The sequence below is a fragment of the Myxocyprinus asiaticus genome, chromosome 31 (genome assembly GCF_019703515.2).
Source record: "Myxocyprinus asiaticus isolate MX2 ecotype Aquarium Trade chromosome 31, UBuf_Myxa_2, whole genome shotgun sequence".
In the NCBI taxonomy this organism is placed as follows: domain Eukaryota; kingdom Metazoa; phylum Chordata; class Actinopteri; order Cypriniformes; family Catostomidae; genus Myxocyprinus; species Myxocyprinus asiaticus.
In genome coordinates, this window is record NC_059374.1 from 6,492,942 (window position 1) to 6,511,623 (window position 18,682).

At 40.2% G+C, this 18,682-nt stretch overlaps 1 protein-coding gene across 7 annotated transcripts in view; it reads right to left on the bottom strand.

Annotated features, from left to right (window-relative positions):
• The window catches only part of LOC127422246 (bromodomain and WD repeat-containing protein 3-like), a 90,938-nt gene extending 81,818 nt beyond the window's left edge, over positions 1–9,120 (bottom strand). For 3 of the 7 annotated variants that reach the window (XM_051665613.1, XM_051665611.1, XM_051665610.1), the window contains exons 1-8: positions 8,904–9,119; positions 8,750–8,808; positions 8,617–8,646; positions 8,352–8,411; positions 6,752–6,902; positions 6,555–6,653; positions 6,290–6,450; positions 4,084–4,305 (exon numbers count right to left, since the gene is read on the bottom strand). In XM_051665613.1, the coding sequence (XP_051521573.1) occupies positions 4,084–4,305; positions 6,290–6,450; positions 6,555–6,653; positions 6,752–6,902; positions 8,352–8,411; positions 8,617–8,646; positions 8,750–8,808; positions 8,904–8,952 (831 nt within the window). In that variant the 5' untranslated portion in view covers positions 8,953–9,119. Of the gene's footprint in view, positions 1–4,083; positions 4,306–6,289; positions 6,451–6,554; positions 6,654–6,751; positions 6,903–8,351; positions 8,412–8,616; positions 8,647–8,749; positions 8,809–8,903 lie in introns of all 7 variants that reach the window. The other 4 variants (XM_051665614.1, XM_051665609.1, XM_051665612.1 and 1 more) reach the window with 2 other exon arrangements.
• Positions 9,121–18,682: the final 9,562 nt, after the last annotated feature.

Consider the following 18,682-nt stretch of genomic DNA (forward strand, 5'->3'; position numbering starts at 1 on the left):
GGAATTCACAGCAGTCATTATCACAGCTCTGTACATCCTGCCACAAGCCAACACAAACCGGCACTCAAAGAACTGTATGGGAGTATATGCAAGCAGGAAACCGCGCACCCCGAGGCCATGTTCATTGTGACCAAGGACTATAAAGCCAACTTCAAGTCAATAGCACTGAAATACTACAAACACATCAGTTTCAACACACGAGGGGACCGGGTTTTGGACCATTGCTACTCTCCCTTCCGGGATGGCTACAAATCCCTCCCCCACCCACCATTTGGCAAGTTGGACCACTCTTCCATTCTGCTTCTGCCCACTTACAGGCAGAAACAGAAACAGGATGCACCCGCCCTCAGAACGATCCAGTGCTGGTCGGACCAATCAGATTCTATGCTACAAGACTGTTTTGATCACGTGGACTGGGAGATGTTCTGGTCCGCCTCCGATGACGACATCGAGGTCTACGCTGATAGCGTAACGTGTTTCATCAGAAAGTGCATAGATGACATAGTGCCGACCAAAACTATATGGATCTACCCTAACCAGAAACCATGGATTAATAGCAATGTTCGTGCGGCACTTAATGCACGGACCTCCGCTTTTAATTCCGGGAACGCGGAGTAGCATAAACAAGCCAGTTATGCCCTCCGCAAAAAATCAGAGCAGCCAAACGCCAGTACAGGGACAAGATTGAAGGACAGTTCAACACCACCGACTCTAGAAGCATGTGGCAGGGAATTAATATCATCACGGACTTCAAAGGGAATAAAAACTCCGCTGTGAACACCGCTGCCTCTCTCCCGGATGAGCTAAATATTTTTATGCTCGTTTCGAGGGAAATAACACCACCCTCGCGGAGAGAGCTCTCGCTACCGAAGCTACAGAAGTTAGTTCACCCTCCGTCTCTGTAGCGGATGTAACCCGATCCTTCCGACGGGTGAATATCCGTAAAGCCGCGGGTCCAGACGGCATTCTGGGCCGCATCAGAGCGTGTGCGAACCAACTGGCTGGTGTTTTTAAAGGACATTTTCAACCTTTCCCTCTCCTCGTCTGTAGTCCCCACATGCTTTAAAACGTCCACCATTACCAAATGGCTGTACCAAAGCAATCCAAAAATCACTTGCTTAAATGACTGGTGTTCTGTTGCTCTGACCCTCATCATCAGCAAATGCTTTGAGAGGCTAATCAGAGATTACATCTGCTCTGTGCTACCCGCCTCACTGGACTCACTGCAGTTTGCATACCGCAACAACCGCTCCACTGATGATGCCATTGCATCTACACTACATACTGCTCTCTCCCACATGGAAAAAAGGAACACATATGTGAGAATGCTGTTTGTAGACACCATAGTGCCCTCCAAGCTTGATGAGAAACTCCAGGCTCTGGGCTTAAACAGCTCGCTGTGCAGCTGGATACTGAACTTCCTGTCAAGCAGACGCCAGGTGGTTAGAATAGGCAGCAACATCTCATCAGTGACCCTCAACACTGGAGCCCTGCAGGGCTGTGTTCTCAGCCCACTCCTGTATTCCTTGTACACACATGACTGTGTGGCAACACAGCTACAATGCCATCATTAAGTTTGCTGATGATATGACAGTGGTAGGTCTGATCACTGACAATGATGAAACAGCCTACAGAGAGGAGGTGCACACTCTGACACACCGGTGTCATGAGCACAACCTCTCCCTCAACGTCAGGAAGACCAAGGAGCTTGTGGCGGACTTCAGGAGAAAGAGAACACAGCCCCATCAGCATCAATACAGCACCGGTACAGAGAGTCAGCAGCTTCAAGTTCCTCGGTGTCCACATCACTGAGGAACTCGCATGGTCCATCCACACTGAGGCCGTTGTGAAGAAGGCTCACCAGCGCCTCTTCTTCCTGAGACGGCTGAGGAAGTTTGGATTGAACAATCACATCCTCACACGGTTCTACACCAACACTGTAGAGAGCATCCTGACTGGCTGCATCACTGCCTGGTACGGCAACAGCACCTCCAACCACAAAGCCATGCAAAGGGTGGTACGAACTGCCATACATCAGAGGCGAGCTTCCCTCCCTCCAGGACATCTATACCAGGCGGTGTGTGAAAAAAGCTCGAAGGATCAGATACTTTACAGTCTATTTTTACTGTATACAGTCTTCTTATTTTGTGTATACTGTATATTATTAGGTGTATATTGTGTACACTGTTGTGTAAATCAGATTTATTGTAATTGTCATACTGCTATGTTGCTTCGAACCACACCCAAGACTTTCACCCACTGTTGCACTTGTGTATATGGTTGAGTGACAATAAAGGGATTTGATTTGATAAATAAAATTCCACATACAGAAAATAATAACCAGAAAAAAAAATGAAGATTTGAGGCATAACACGGGACTTTTAAATATAAACAATCCTGAAACTGGGGATTCTTATTTTGAAATGATGAAAAAAACGATCAGCAACTATCGCCATAGAATTTTGCCGATAACCAATAGTTCTAAAAAGCAACTATCGGCACTGATTAATCGATAAAACTGATATATCGGTCTACCTCTAATTTTCACCACGGAATACCATTAAATAATACAGAATTTGAGTTGTGGTAAAAGTGCCTAAATTTGAAGAGACATCCTTACACACAGAACAAAAATTACAGAGCCGCCTCTAATTTTAGGTTATATTTCTAATGGCAGATCAGAGTAGACATAATTCAGAACAACTTGTGGAAACTTTACAATTTAGAGGCTGCACAAAGACACCTTCACTCGCCAAAAAACTGTGCTCCTACGCTGAAAAATGTATATCCAACCGAGTATCATTTTGTAATTGTATCATGACACCCTAAATCATAATCAAATCCTGAGGTGCCTAAAGATTTCCAGCTCTACAATGAATTTCGGGGTATAATTGAAGACCCCATGAAATGGCTTGACGAGCAGTTTCCTTTCCTTTGTTGACATATTTCCTATTGAGACAGGAAGTTATGGCAAGTCATATTGAAGCCTTTTTTTCTTCTTTTTTTTTTAAAGAGCTAGTCATGGCAGATGGTATTAGGGACATTCCACCTGCATTTGACTGGACAAAAAAATTAGTGAGTTCAAGTTGAGAATGTTTTTGGTCCTGTTTTGCCAGAAGAGAAAGACTGCAAATATTAAATGCATCCGATTCCATCACGTGAAGCTTGCTGAACAACAGGAGTACCGCGGCAACATACACAATTGTAACTGACTGAATAAGGATGCAATTCAGTGAAATAACTTCACCCTGTGAATTTGACATTTATACCTTAAGGGATTGCAGTATATGTCCATATCCAGCTAAAGTGTGAAAAATATTTAAGTTTAATAAACACTGTTCCACTGTTGTAAAAACCTTTCCATCTGACTATTCTGATTTTATTAGTCATTTAATTGTGGGAGATCCCCACTGCATCGCACAGCCATGTCAGGTTTAGTGTGGACAAACAGTCTGCTTGTCACTGGAATGTTCTCGCAGCGCATCTGGTTAGGACACGGGGTTAGAGAAGTACACTAGCATAAAGTCAGCCTCAAAGTTAAAGGAATAGTTCATCCAAAAATGTAAATTCTCTCATCATTTACTCACCCTCATGCCATCTTAGATGTGTATGACTTTCTTTTTTTTTCTGCAGAACACAAAAAGGTTTTTTAGAAGAATATGTCATCTCTGTAAGTCCAAACAATCCGAGTGAAAGCTCCAAAAAGTACATAAAGGCAGCATAAAAATAATTGTCAGTTAGTTTTGGGTCAGAACAGATCAAAAGACATGGATTAAACCACTGAAGTCTTATGGATTACTTTTATGCTGCCTTTGTACTTTTTGGAGCTTCACATTTTTGGTACCCATCCACTTAAGATTGTATGGACCTACAGAGCTGAGATATTCTTCGTCTATGTTCTGCAGAAGAAAGTCTTGCGCATCTGGGGTGGCATGAGGGTGAGTAAATGATGAGAAAATTGTCATTTTTGGGTGAACTATTCCTTTAACAGACATGGACTGAAAGCCAAAAAAGTAATTATGACTTTAAAAGTCCAACACCATTAAGCATATCATGTAATTTAAAATCATCCAGCACTCTCACCTGTAAAGAGGTAATAGATCCACTGTGGCCCTGGAGGACTGCCACCGGGGCACAGGTACGAAGGCACCAGACTCTAATGGTTTTGTCGCAGCTCCCGGCCGCGATAAGGGTATTTTCAAAGTTAACGGCAAGGTCTGATATCTCAGCATGATGTCCTCTGAGAGTGGAGTGAAGCCTCCCATCGAAAGAGGACCATATCTTCACCAAGGCATCATCTGAACCCTGAGAGTTAGCAAGCAAACAGGAACAAGCATGATTCATTAGTTCACTGTTATGGGGACTGTGGAGTCCTTGGCATACATAAAATGGTCTCACCAATACCCAATATCCCTTTTCCGAAATTGTGCTGGTGCTCGGCTGTGGGATCAGTGGGTTTGCGTACAGAAAGAGCAGCAGCAAGTTGCAATTAACAGCCAGCCTCTCCCAGCTGACACTGAGCATGACCACATGCACAGCAAGATGCTCATAACTATCAAAAACTAGCTTATTATTAGGTGGGCCTGGGTAGCTCAGCGAGTATTGATGCTGACTACCACCCCTGGAGTTGCAAGTTCAAATTCAAGGTGTGCTGAGTGAATCCAGCCAGGTCTCCTAAGCAACCAAATTGGTCCGGTTGCTAGGGAGGGTAGAGTCACATGGGGTAACCTCCTCGTGGTCACGATTAGTGGTTCTCGCTCTCATTGTGGCACGTGGTAAATTGTGCGTGGATCGCGGAGAATAGCACGAGCCTCCACGTGTGTCATGCACAGCGAGCCATGTGATAAGATGCGCAGATTGACTGTCTCAGAAGCGGAGGCAACTGAGATTTGTCCTCCACCACCTGGATTGAGGTGAGTAACCACGCCACCACGAGGACCTACTAAGTAGTGGGAACCGGGCATTCCAAATTGGGGAGAAAAGGGGAGAAAAATATTTTTTTTAAATAACAGCTTATTTTAAAAAAACTAGAATGTAAGAAACCCACGATTACATGAGGGCTACTATTCTCTGCTTTTGACGTCGAAATGTAAACGGCTATGAACATTTGCACGCATTAGATAAACCGGTAAGACTGCTAAAGTTTCCATGAAAAGTGAAACCGGGGAAAGAGAGCAAAATAAAGCGCGTGTACTGATTGGTTTTTGCTTAAATCGCTAAATAATTTTGTATTACGTACATATATGTAAAGCCAGAAGTCAGGTTCCTCAAGTTTTTTTTTTCTTTACTAACTACTAAAAAGTTTTTTTTTTTTTTTTTTTTTTTTGCCACAGTCACCTTTTAGCTTGCTCGCTGGGGGCTTTAAGACTTTAAGGCATGATTTTCTACAAACTTGCTAACCGGTACTTTATTATAGAGCTCTGCTTTATGTTGCCAATTTCAGACACTGTTGTGTCACTTAAGATTTAAAATACATTCATGTCGAAACCTTGAATAAGTTTAAGCGAAAAAAGTTTGTGGTCTCATTTTTTGTTTTGATTTTTATAATCGTATCGTAGGGTTTCTGCATTGCATCGAATCGTGAAATTTGTGTATCGTTACATGCCTAATATGAATCTCTCTCAAAACCCGGCTGCATTTCCACTGACTTAAAAGCTGAACAATGACGTAACTTACTACATAACCTGCTCACAACCAAACAATGTATTGTGGTCTTTGTTTACAAGTCTTGCTAATTTTAAGAAGATATTTTAACATCCAAAGTAATTTGATTCAGTGTTTTATGCCATTACATGCTACACTTGATGCAACAGTCATAATTTAAACTGAATAAAATTCACATTTATCATTCCACACACACATGATATATAAAAAAAATATATTTCATTTTACACAGGGAAATGAAGTGGCTGGAGCTGCAGTGTGTAGTTCGACATACATTAGGGCTGGGTATCAATACAGCTTTCTCCATTCAAATTCGATTAATTTTTGTATTTCACCACAACAAAATACTAACTAATTTGCATAAATATTGCATCAAGTTCAAATAATTATTATTCAATATTAAAATTAAACAGTCAGTCCTAAAGAACAAAGAAACAAATCACAAGCAATAAAATAAACAAAAGAACAACGATACAAATTAAGAAAATGGTGTTTTAAGTTTTTAACAGCAACAAAGTATGAAATGCGTGGAACGATTCCAGATTGGGCACAGACTCCGCACCCTGTAGCTGGAAAAAGGGACAAAAGGCAAGTCTCAGGCAGCAACAAAGACTTTGATACTCACCGTAAATATCCTGGAACCTGTCTGATCAAAGGCGATACAGTACACGGCAGAGAGATGGCCCAGAATCCTCCTGTGCATCCTCATGTGTTGATAATTGCTGACGGGGTTCACAGAACTGAAGCTCTGAGCTCCGGTGAGCTCTCTGCCTCGGCACACCTCCACTAAAACAAGAGAGAGGAAATCCACTCAAACCACGGTCTGTTCTACTCTCAAGACACTGAACACAAATCTAAAACAATAAAGATGGATAAATTAAGGTGCTCACCTATATTTGGGGCATCCCTGCAGCTTAAAGGCCTCTCTGGTGGTCTCCCTCTGTGAAGGGCAGCAAAAGTCGAGGCTTTCCATCTACAACTGCCACAGTCTAGAGATGGTGAAATGGGGCACATTGGTGACATTCAGGCACAGATTATTGGACTCACACTTTGGCCAATGATGTTAAAAGTTCCAGGATGGTCTCACCTTTTGATGTTCGCAGTAAAGAGTGCTTCCCAGCCCCCAGTAAAGAGTGCACTCCCAGCACACCAGACGGAACCTCTCGGTCCAGAATCGGCCCAATCTGCTTGCATATCTGCAGCAAGTGGTCTGGGGCGATATGTCTGTTGGCAGCAACCTTTACCAAGAATAAAGAATAATTTTAAGGATATTCAATAAGGAAATTTTTTCTTAAAGGGGACTTTATTTTATCCATTGGGAATCTATTATATTGTTAAAAGTAGTGTCTACATGATAGGTGGTTGGAAGGGAGGTGATGAGAAAATAAGAGGGGTTGATAACATTGTTTCAGAGGGGTAGCCAATTATTACAATTTAGTGAAAGATTACAAAGACAAAAAAACTGAATAAGGCCCAGACCATAAAAGTAAACTGGGTAAATTTTGATTTCATGATGACTTCAAGAACAATCAAAACAAAATCTCAAACATAACACTTAAAATAAAATCCTGAAAGAAAAAAGCAAACATTTGTCAAAGCACAAGAGAAGTGTGCTGTTATCATAGTAAAGTGATGGTAATGCCACGGTACTTTGATACTGCATATGCATACTGAATGATAACCACTGTGCTGAATGATTACTATATCCATACACCATAGTATTAATTTGGTTCTTCAAAGAATTGCAAGCAATTACAATGGTAACCTATGAAGAAGAAAAAAACATTCTATGTCTATACCATGGTGCTTTTTGTTAGTGATGTTATGCAGCTCATGCAACCACAGAACAAAATTAATTTTCTTTGACTTATTTATGTGAAAAAGGGTTCTGGTTAAAAATATGTATAAGACAGAAGATGACAATAGCATGGTACTGAAACTGTATATAATGTAACATAGTATATATAAAAGTACCACTGTCTCTTCATTTACTATGGTACTGACAGTCCAAGGTACTTAAAAAAAAAATGACAAGATATTAACACTGTACGTGTCCCCTACCAAAAAAATAAAATAAAAAAAAAATCATGGTAAAAAGCAAGCTTTCATTAATGATGTGAAAATAAACTGAATTCTTTTAATAAAGCGGGAATATACACTTTTAAATGTGTATCCTGCTCAATTTTGAGCTATTTAAATCCTTATTACAACCATAAGATAACTGACCAGTGGTCATGACCCTTCAGGAAAACATAAATAAAAGTCTGCCTCATGTGGCTGAGTGCAAGGAGTTTATTCAAACATGGTCCGCATTTGAGCCAATAGCAGCGCAGGTCACATGCAAAACAAAAATAGGACAGCTTTTCCAGATATCTGATTGGACGGTTTAACATCCTGGCGTAGCCACAACCCGACAAGGCCCCACCCTAACTGCAATACAGCACTAAATAATAGTGAAGCAGTCAAAACACAGTATAGCCAAGCATTGTGGAAATAACAACTATCTATACCCTGATTAAACTTGTCAAATATATGAAGCCTATGAAACAAAATGACAAAGAATTTCAGATGTTCCTACGCAACTATTCGCTTTTAAATCCATAAACGCGTTTTAAATCCATAAATGAACACGTGCAAGAATTAAAACACATGCCATACACAGGCTCCAGAAATATCAAAACACTTACCAAATCTGTATAAGATCGCGGGTGCTCATTTCCTTCCCAATCCAATCGACGTGGAAGCAGCTATCAAAAAGTAAGCCTGGTTAATGGCGGCGAATAGAAAGCCACTTAAGCTTAAATGACCTTAATAATAGCATTAACTAAACACATAAACATTTTTGTGAGAACAGATAATGAAAATGTATTATACTGACAAATAATGTCTCAATTCAAGAGTGAGACATACACAATGACTGATAAACAAACGATGAAGCAATCGAGCACACACCTGATTTTCCTCCAGCTCACACACAAGTGCCTGCAACAGATGAGAATGACTTCTGGTCAGTGCCTTCAACCAAATTAACATCATTTTAAGCATAGTTCTCATATAAAAGTCTCGAAGACCAAAGACAACTCACCTCGGCAGCTTTTCGACACGGCCCCGTGCTCAAAAAGCGAGATATCAAGTAATACAACTCTGTGAACGGACACCATCGGATTGTTTATTATTCGATTTACGATTAATAAACTCAAAACAACAGTTCATAATAATATGTCTTAAATATGCCTTACCCGATTCAAGGGGTGAAATACTCCCATTTCTGGCTGCAGTATCGGCCATAGCTTAATTGAAACGATTTGCGTATACGAACTTTATGTGTAGTTTGTGAATTAAATAATCATTTAATGTCGATTGTACGCTTCAAACCCCTCCACGACTGCTCCCGCTTTCTGTTCGGCCAGTTTTCGGTCGCCATTGGAAGTATAAGGGCCTGAGCTCAACGCTACTTCCGCCTGAATACCGGAAACAGGGGTAGGGGCAATATATGGGGGAGCTCCTTGGGCACAATGTAAAAATCAGTCGTCTACTTAAGCAAAGCAGAATCCACGCAAATTAACAGATTTCACGTTAAATGTTTAACATTATTTGACGTTACAATCAAAATATTTAACTCAAGCAATGAAAAACCAGCGTTCTTGTTTGACGTACCATGACGTCACTGTGAATGGTGACTCCATTAATCTTTTGTCTGTGGCTCAGTCTCCAAGAATGTGACTGTTTGAATATTTAAACATGTGCAAACAACCAATATACACATCGGATTATTTGCAGTTATGTATATTAGTAGTAAACTAGTAAAAGTAGACTTTGGATAAACGCACTGCATCTACAAACTGTCCGCCTACAGAAACACATGACACAAATCCTGTAATAAAACAGTAGGCTAGTTGACAGTCTGTTTTAATACGGATAATGATTTTAGAAAACGGTATAGTTTTCTGACATATTTAATCTGAAAGGCTCTTATCTTTACCTTCAAATAATGCAGCAGTTACAGTAGCCCCCAAAAGTATTTGGCCTTAAAACTGCACCTAAAGCAGAAGTCTGTAACTTTCTTTTGGTATTAATATACTTAATGTTTGAATGCAGTTATACACTGATCAGCCACAACATTAAAACCACCTGCCTAATATTGTGTAGGTCCCCTCGTGCCGCCAAAATAGTGCCAGCCCGCATCTTTGAAAAGCATTCTGAGATGCTATTCTCACCACAGATGTACAAAGCGGTTATCTGAGTTACTGTAAACTTTGTCAGTTCAAACCAGTCTGGCCATTCTCTGTTGACGTCTCTCATCAACAAGGCATTTCCGTCCACAGAACTGCCGCTCACTGTATGTTTTTTTGTTTTTGGCACCATTCTGAGTAAATTCTAGAGGCTGTGTGTGAAAATCCCAGGAGATCAGTAGTTACAGAAATACTCAAACCAGCTCGTCTGGCACCAACAATCATCCATGCGATTACCTAATCAGCCAATCATGTGGCAGCAGACATGGGTCAGGAGCTTCAGTTAATGTTAACATCAACCATCAGAATGGGGACAAAATGTGATCTCAGTGATTTGGACCGTGGCATGATTGTTGGTGCCAGATGGGCTGGTTTGAGTATTTCTGTAACTGCTGATCTCCTGGGATTTTCACTGGATTTTCTCTAGAATTTACTCCGAATGGTGCCAAAAACAAAAAAACATCCAGTGAGAGGCAGTTTTGTGGACAGAAATGCCTTGTTGATGAGAGAGGTCAACAGAGAATGGCCAGACTGGTTTGAACTGACAAAGTCTATGGTAACTCAGATAACCGCTCTGTACAGTTGTGGTGAGAAGAATTCTGAGATACGGGTTGGCACTGTTTTGGCAGCATGAGGGGGACCTACACAATATTTGGCAGGTGGTTTTATTGTTGTGGCTGATTGGTGTATAATGTTCCAAAATTCAGGCACAGAAATCCAATAAAAGCAGGGTTCCCACATGTCCTGGAAAACCTGGAAATATGCAATGCAGTTTCAAGTCATGGAAAATGATAAAAATACCTAAATGTCCTGGAAAATATTTTAGTATAATGAAACTAGTGAGGCTAACAAGGTTTTTGTTACAAAAACATGGTAACGATCGGGACTTGGGATAGGTGTCAAGATATAAAAAGCTGGTATCGTTTTGTCACTGCCGGCAGCTGCGCATTGTGAAACATGTTAACAACATCAATTTGACTGTTGATCAAGTTGACTGTCATGAACGAGGCTCTTTCACTTACATTCACTGCTCACCTGCTGTCAACTTTTGCTACAAAAATAGTTTAAATAAGTATTGATATATTGCAAAATATATCTATCTATCTATCTATCTATCTATCTATATATATATATATATATATATATATATATCATCACATCATTGCTGTTGTGTTAATTACAAAAACATTTAAGTTGTAAAATTTATACTATGACGATGGCTGGACCGATGATGTTATTTCAGATTACTCCACGAACACGCTGTGCTTCCCCATTCTTCTAAATGACCCCTCCTCAAAGGCTGCCACCCTTCCCATCTCCGAGCACCATTCCTGAAAAGAGGGTGCTCCACCTCCTTAAAATTATCTGCCTGGCGATCATGACACTGGTTAAGACCCAACTCTTGATGTGTCTATTTTCAATGTCGATGACTGCCCCATCAGCCAAAGTACAGAGTCTGGAGCAAAATGATACCCGAGTGCCTAATACATCACACACCAGACTCTGAACCTTTAACCAAAACTCGTGGATCTCAACACACCCCCAAAAGACATGGGTTATGTCTCCATCCTCTGATTGGCATCGCCAGCAGGTGGATGTGTCTTTAAGACCAAGCCTATACAATTTAGAGGGGGTCCAATAGAACCGATGTAAAATCTTAAGGCGCACCCCTCCAATTCCAAGTTTAATCTTTCTCCCATAATCTCTTGAGAGTGGTTGAGGCACCGTCCCCCAGACTCTGAAAACACTGATGCCTCATGACCTTTTCCAAAAGCAGTAATCACCACTCTCATAGTATCCGCCGCTTTGGGGGGGTGTATGCTATTCACAAAAATAGTACAGAGCAAGTGGCGCAGCTGTAGATACCTAAAAAACTGAGATCTGGGGATCCCAAAATGTTGAACCAAATTTTCAAAGGATCTCAACATACTACTCTCATATAGGTCAACGAGTTTAGTGACCCCCTCACAATCCACACTGACCAGCAGAAAGGGGACTTATTAATACGTAGTTTGGGGTTCGGCCATAAGCTCTAGGCAACATTTAGATAAGTATCCGAATTAAACACTCTGGACACTTTTGTCAATACTGAGTGCAAACGGGAGATAAGGGGGTGTCATTTAACTTCTCCAGTTAGATTGACAGAATGGCAAATGGGGCAAGAACTTCCTGTTCAATACAAAACCAGGGAGGGGCTCTTTCAGGTGGAAGTGACCAATGAGCCAAATGTCTGAGACCGAACGCATAATAACAAAACAAAATCTTGGATAGGCTTAGCCCACCTTTGTCAATCGGCCTATGCAGCTTACTGAAATGTAATCTGGGATGCTTACCATTCCAAATGAAAGACTTCGCTATGGTCTCTAATTGCTTGAAATAAGAGAGGGGTACATCTATAGGGAGTGACCCACCTGTCCACATCGCTTGAAAACCTTTTTATTAAAGGGTCAAAATTAACTAAATCAGACAAATTTGCTGGGAATAAAATACCCAAATATTTAATGCCCTGTTTGGGCCACTGGAAGGTGCCCGGCTGGAAGGCCGTTATTGGGTAGTATGCTTTCAGAGCCAAACCTTTGGATTTAGACCAACTGACTTTGTATCCTGAGAACTTAGAAAAGGAATTAATAATTCTGTGGAGGCAAGGCATAGATCTAGTAGGGTCAGAGACGAATAATAAAATATAATCTGCGTAAAGCAGAAGCTTATGCGCCATACCTCCCGCCACCACCCCTGGAAAATCATCCACCTTTCTTATCGCGGCTGCTAATGGTTCCAGAGCAAGACAGAACAGTAATGGGGAAAGAGGGCAACCCTGCCGGGTGCCCCTATCTAGAGTAAAATAATCTGAAATTAATCAATTTGTTTGTACCGCCGCTACAGGGTGTCTATAAAGTAACTTAATCCATCCAATAAACGTACTCCCAAACCCATACATTTCCAAAATCTTAAAAAGATAATCCCATTCTACCATATCAAACGCCTTTTTGGCGTCAAGTGAGATGGCAGCGACCGGAGACTGATCTTTCGCCACTGACCACATGATATTGATGAAACGCCTAATGTTATCAGAAGAGTTGCGGCCCACGAATAAACCCCACCTGATCTATATGTATAAGAGATGTCATAACTTTACTTAATCGATTAGCCAAAATTTTTGACAATATTTTAATGTCTAGCTGGATCAGGGAAATTGGACGGTAACTCTTACACTCGCTTGGATCTTTGCCCTTTTTAAGAATCAGACTAATCCAGGCTTGTGTCATGGTTGGCAGAAGCTTTCCATTCTTTAATGATTTCATATAAACGTCTAACAAAAGTGAAGCCAGTTCTGTACATGAGACCTAAAAAATTCAGCAGCAAAGCCATCTGGCCCCAGAGCCTCGCCTGTAGGCAGGGCCGTAATTACCTTGTCAAGCTCCACCAAGTTTATCTCAGAATCAAGAGAATTGTTTTGCTCAATCGTCAATTTAGGGAGTTCGAGATGTTCATCAGTAGACAAAGACGTGGCACTATAAAGATCAAGATAGAACTCTTTAAAAGCATTATTAATATCAATGGCTGAGGTAAATATTTCACCACCAGCAGATTTCACTGAGGGAATGGTAGACAAAGACTCTCTCTGCTTTGTGTATCTAGCCAAAAGTTTTCCTGTTTGGTTCCCCAATAAAAATAGTATTATATCTGTATTTCAATCGGGTCAGTTCTCTGAGGCCATCAGACAACATTCGGCGCTTCAGCTCTGCCTCTGCACTTTTAATATTCCCTTCCAACTCCACGAGTTCTCGTGCTTTGGATTTTTTGATGAATGAGGCATATTGTATGATCCGACCCCTAAGAAACACCTTAAGTGCCTCCCAAGCCATGCCCACAGAAGATACTGAGGACCAGTTGGTCTCCATACACACACTGATTTCAGCTTTTAACATTTGTTGGAAATCAGGATTTTGCAAAAGTGATACATTAAAGTGCCAACTATATGATTTCTTTTTCTCCATATGTGGCAACACCTCTAAACTCACCAGGGCGTGATCTGAGACTAAGATGTTTCCAATTGAGCAATCAACAACAGATGAAATGAGGGACTTAGGTATATTTAAAAAAATCTATTCTAGAATAAATCTTATGGACTGATGAAAAAAATGTATAGTCCCTACCAGATGGGTTCAAAAGTCTCCAAATATCTGCAAGACCAAGATTTGTACACATCCTGAGAAGCGTCAATGTTGCTCTATGGGGCTGACACACTTTTGCTTCACTATGATCAAGGACTGAATCCATCAATAGATTAAAGTCTCCTCCCAATATTATATTATGAGGGGTGCCTGCAGCTTGCAACATCACTTTAAGATCTATAAAAAAGCCCTGATCATCAGCGTTAGGTGCGTGAATATTAGCCAAAATCAACCTTTGCCCCTGAATTTCTGCTAAAACAATAATGACTCTTCCTAATTTATCTTTACTTTATTTGAGACATTTGAATTGTAGTTGTTTACTTATCAATGTAATGACTCCCCTGCTCTTACTTGAGCCAACACTAAAGAAAACACGTCCACCCCATATCTTCCCAAATTTTTCAGCTTCATGCGGGGAAAGATGCGTTTCTTGAAGAAACGCTATATCATATTTCTTACGCTTAAGAAAAGAAATAACCTTCCTTCTTTATATGGGGTGCCCCACCCCAATCACATTCCACATGGAGAAGGACAATCCACTCATATTAACATCTGACATTTTGACATATTAGAAAAAAATAGATTGTGTGTCAAAAACAAGATTATAAAGACCGCATTCCCCATTTGTGCAACAATCAAACCCCGAACTTCCCCCCCGAACCGAACAAACAGCAAAAAGAAAACGTTAACCCCGCACACGACAGCGCCAACCAGCATCCATCCCTCTAAACTCAAACAGTCCAGGTATGCCTAAAAGAGTCCCCGCGACAAATTTGCCGTCGGATTGCTCAAGTCCGGTGTAGCTATAAAAATTTTGTGAGGCATAATTACATAACAGAAAATACTCTGTAAAACAAACTCTAGCCAATAGGCAGAATAAACACAAAGAACGTGTAGATTAATTCACAGAACTGTCTCGAATGTGTGTTCCTCCACAAAACAAGCTCCAGCCTCTAGCGGAACCAGCACAAAAAACAAAACAAAAAAAAAGGGCCGTTCAGTTTCCTCAGACAGTCAAACGAATGTTCAGTGAGCCGGCTGTTTCATAAGTGCAGCAGATGACCTAATCCTTCCAACAACCTGCACAAAATACTCCACAAAACAAACTCCAGCCAATAGCAGGAATAAACACAAAGAAAGAAGCAGATTCATCCACTACTGTCCCGAAGGAGTGTAATTCCACAAAACAAACTTCAGCCACTAGGCGGAACCAGCACAAAAAGAAACAAAACAGGTGCCCCATTTCCTTGGACGGTCAAGTGTATGTTCAGTGAGTCAAGCTCACTTGGGGGCAACATGAGAAACACACAATGACTTCCTCAGTCCATTGATTTTATGAAAGACCTCGCTTGTTGTGGGCATGTAAATATTTTGCGGCCATTCTTAGTATCTATTCTCAATTTGGCCGGAAATATCAGTGCAAAAGCGACCTTCCATTGATGTAAGAGTTTCTTGCATTCCTTGAATCGATCAAGTTTCTCTCTTGTCGAATTCGCAAAGTCTGGGAACAAGAAAATGCTGTGGTTCTTCCAAGAAAGCCTTCCTTTGCTCCTCGCCTCGCGTAACACAAGATCTTTATCGGATGATCTCAGAAATTTGGCCAGAATTGATCAGGGCCTGTCTCCCTCAGTGGATCTGTGAGCTGGGACTCTGTGAGCTCACTCGATTTCCAGCTTATTGCTTGTTATGTCGAGCAGACTCGGGAAGAGCTCGTCTAGGAATTTCACCATATCTCGACCTTCTTCATGCTCAGGAATTCCAACAATTCGGACATTGTTTTGCCGATTACGATTCTCAAAATCTTCCAACTTTTCCCAGACGCGTTCCAAGTCTGACACCTCTCGACGTCCAACAATCTTTTAACCAACTCAGAGAATTTCGCCTCCATTACCGTAATCGATCGACGTATTACAGCGAGATCCTCCTGGTGCGCTACAACCTTCATCAGCATTACAGCATGCTCAACAGTTGCCGTTGAATTTCTCCCACCGCACCATCAAACTGAGTCCCTGGTCTGCGGTTCTGTCAGAGGTATAAGCTTGAGCACATAAGTGTCTTTTAATATCTCCAGAGCCCGAGGATTTTTAATTCTTTGCCATGTTGACTTCATAGGACAGTTATGTAGCAGGGTGTATCGAATCTCACTGGTTTATGACATAAAAATAATTAAAAACTAGCAAAGTGCGCAGAGCTCGCTGTTTACACGTCCGACCCCCGCATGGCGCCACCGACTGCTGATGTTTTTGAAAATTAATTGACACAGTTGGTTGAGGTTGTTGCGATGAGGCCTTTACACATCGGGATGTGAATGATTTTTTATTAATTTAATGATCGGAGTCCACTTATACCATGGTTGCAACATGTAAGGCCCTATTCATAAAAATGGCATTAGCTACAAATCAGGTCATGTCACGAACGTTGACATATTTGACCCTACAATGAAAGTTTAATTGCACAATGCACAACTAATTCAATTAAAATCGTGATTTGTCCTAGTGTGATGATTAAACCGCAAAAGCCTGTGATTTAAAGGAATGTTCCGTGTTCAATACAAGTTAAGCTCAGTGGAGAGCATTTGTGACATAATGTTGATTACCACAAAAAAATTATTTAAACCTGTCCATACTTTTCTTTAAAAAAAAAAATTAAAAAAAATCAAAGTTACAGTGAGGCACTTACAATGGAAGTGAATGGGGCCAAATTTTGGAGAGTTTAAAGGCAGACATGTGAAGCTTATAATTTTATAAAAGCACTTACATTTATTCTTCTGTTAAAACTCTTTGAGCTGTACAGTTGTTTAAATCTTCATTTTTACAGCCATTTTAGGGTCGGCTGACATTACGTCATCATGGCAACGAAATTGTAAAATTGGCTATAACTTTGCACAGAAAAGGTTAGTAAGCTATTTTATCACACTAAAATCACATTAACATGCATACTGTTTATGTCTTGTGGCTATTCTTTTGAAACACTGAGTATTTTAATGTTTACGGATTGGTAGCAACGGAAATAAGTCTGATAGGACCGCCTGTTTTTCTGAGGTAAGACACTTTTTATTTCACAACACAATATAAACATTTCTTACGTAATGAAAATAACACTAGAATATATCTATATTTACACAAAGCCTTACATAATCTCGTCTGACAGCAGATAAACAGGACAACGCGTATTTCTGAGGCACGTTTTTACTTCTGCTTCGTCTGACAGGAGAGTTCGTTTTTCTGAGGTAAAACGCTTATTACTTCATAACAAATAAACGACTTTTATTAAAAATATACTGAAATATTGTGTGTATAAAGTTTCCTTGAGCTTTGGAAAGACGCAAAATACATAAAACCTGTTTTTACCATTATATAGTACTGTTAGCAGTGGAGTTGCCATAGCAACCGGACCAAACCCAAACTGGAGAAGACAGCAGCTGCACCTGCGTCTCAAAGTTCAACAACCACATCAGATTGGTTAAGTAACATTATTACCTTCTACTTTAAGTTCTGTTAATATTTTTGCATCTGTGATTATTTGGCAGCTTTAATCACCGGAAATGTCCGCTAACATTATGCCAAATATTTATAACGGAAGTGTCGAGGATAAGCTTTTATGTATGTATATATTTGATGCTATTTATTAAAATAAATGTATGCATAATATAAATGTGAATCTCTCTATCTCTCTATCATCTATCAATCTATTAATTTAATTGTTCATTTTGAATTTATTGCTAACTGATTAATTTGACATTTTTGCTATAATTCTATATAATTATTTATTGAAAAAAATATGTAGATCTTCTGAAGATTATATTTTAATGAAGTCATTAACCATTTTTATGTATCCTTAAAATTGCTTTAAATTAAATTAAATGTAATTCAAGGCATTAGGTGTTAAGCTGGTCTATGTACAAAAGTAATTTAGGCTTGCAATTCTGTACATGGCCATAGGTTTCAATTTCTTGTATTGTTGCAATTTTTTCTCTATTCTCTGTCAAAATAAATGAAGTACATTAACTTTGAGTCTGCATTCGTTATTTGCACTGTTCAAATAGCCTCTAAAGTTATGTTGGGAAAATGAGGATATAAATTGGTTACCAACAAACAACTATTGATCCCCAACGTTGCCACAACATTGTCATGACAGACTGGCACCGTTGCAAAGTTACGTTGTGGCTACGAATCCAGGAATTTTACTTTTCTGGTTGTCACAACGTTTGGAAAGTTTGGTCATCAAATTACGTTGTAGTTTCGTAATGGCCACATAATTTGGTTAGCTGGGTAATTGCAGTAGGGTACAGTAATTTCAACAGTTCAGATATACTGTAACATTTCTGACATTGTTGGAAGCGAGATGCTCTGAATCATCAACTTATTTTGGGAAACTGATAATGAAAGGACATCAGATAGGATGTACTACTATGGTATAGCAATTTTCATAATATTTTATTATTTTTTTCATTGCTGGCTTATTTTAGGGATAGTGTAGAGCAGTGAATAAGTGACCTTCAAGAGACCATCAACATCCCTGGTCCTCCACTGGACCAAAGTTTTAGCCAGGTAGGATACATGCTATGGAGTTGGGTTGGATAGGCTATAGTAATGGTAGGCTATAGTTTCT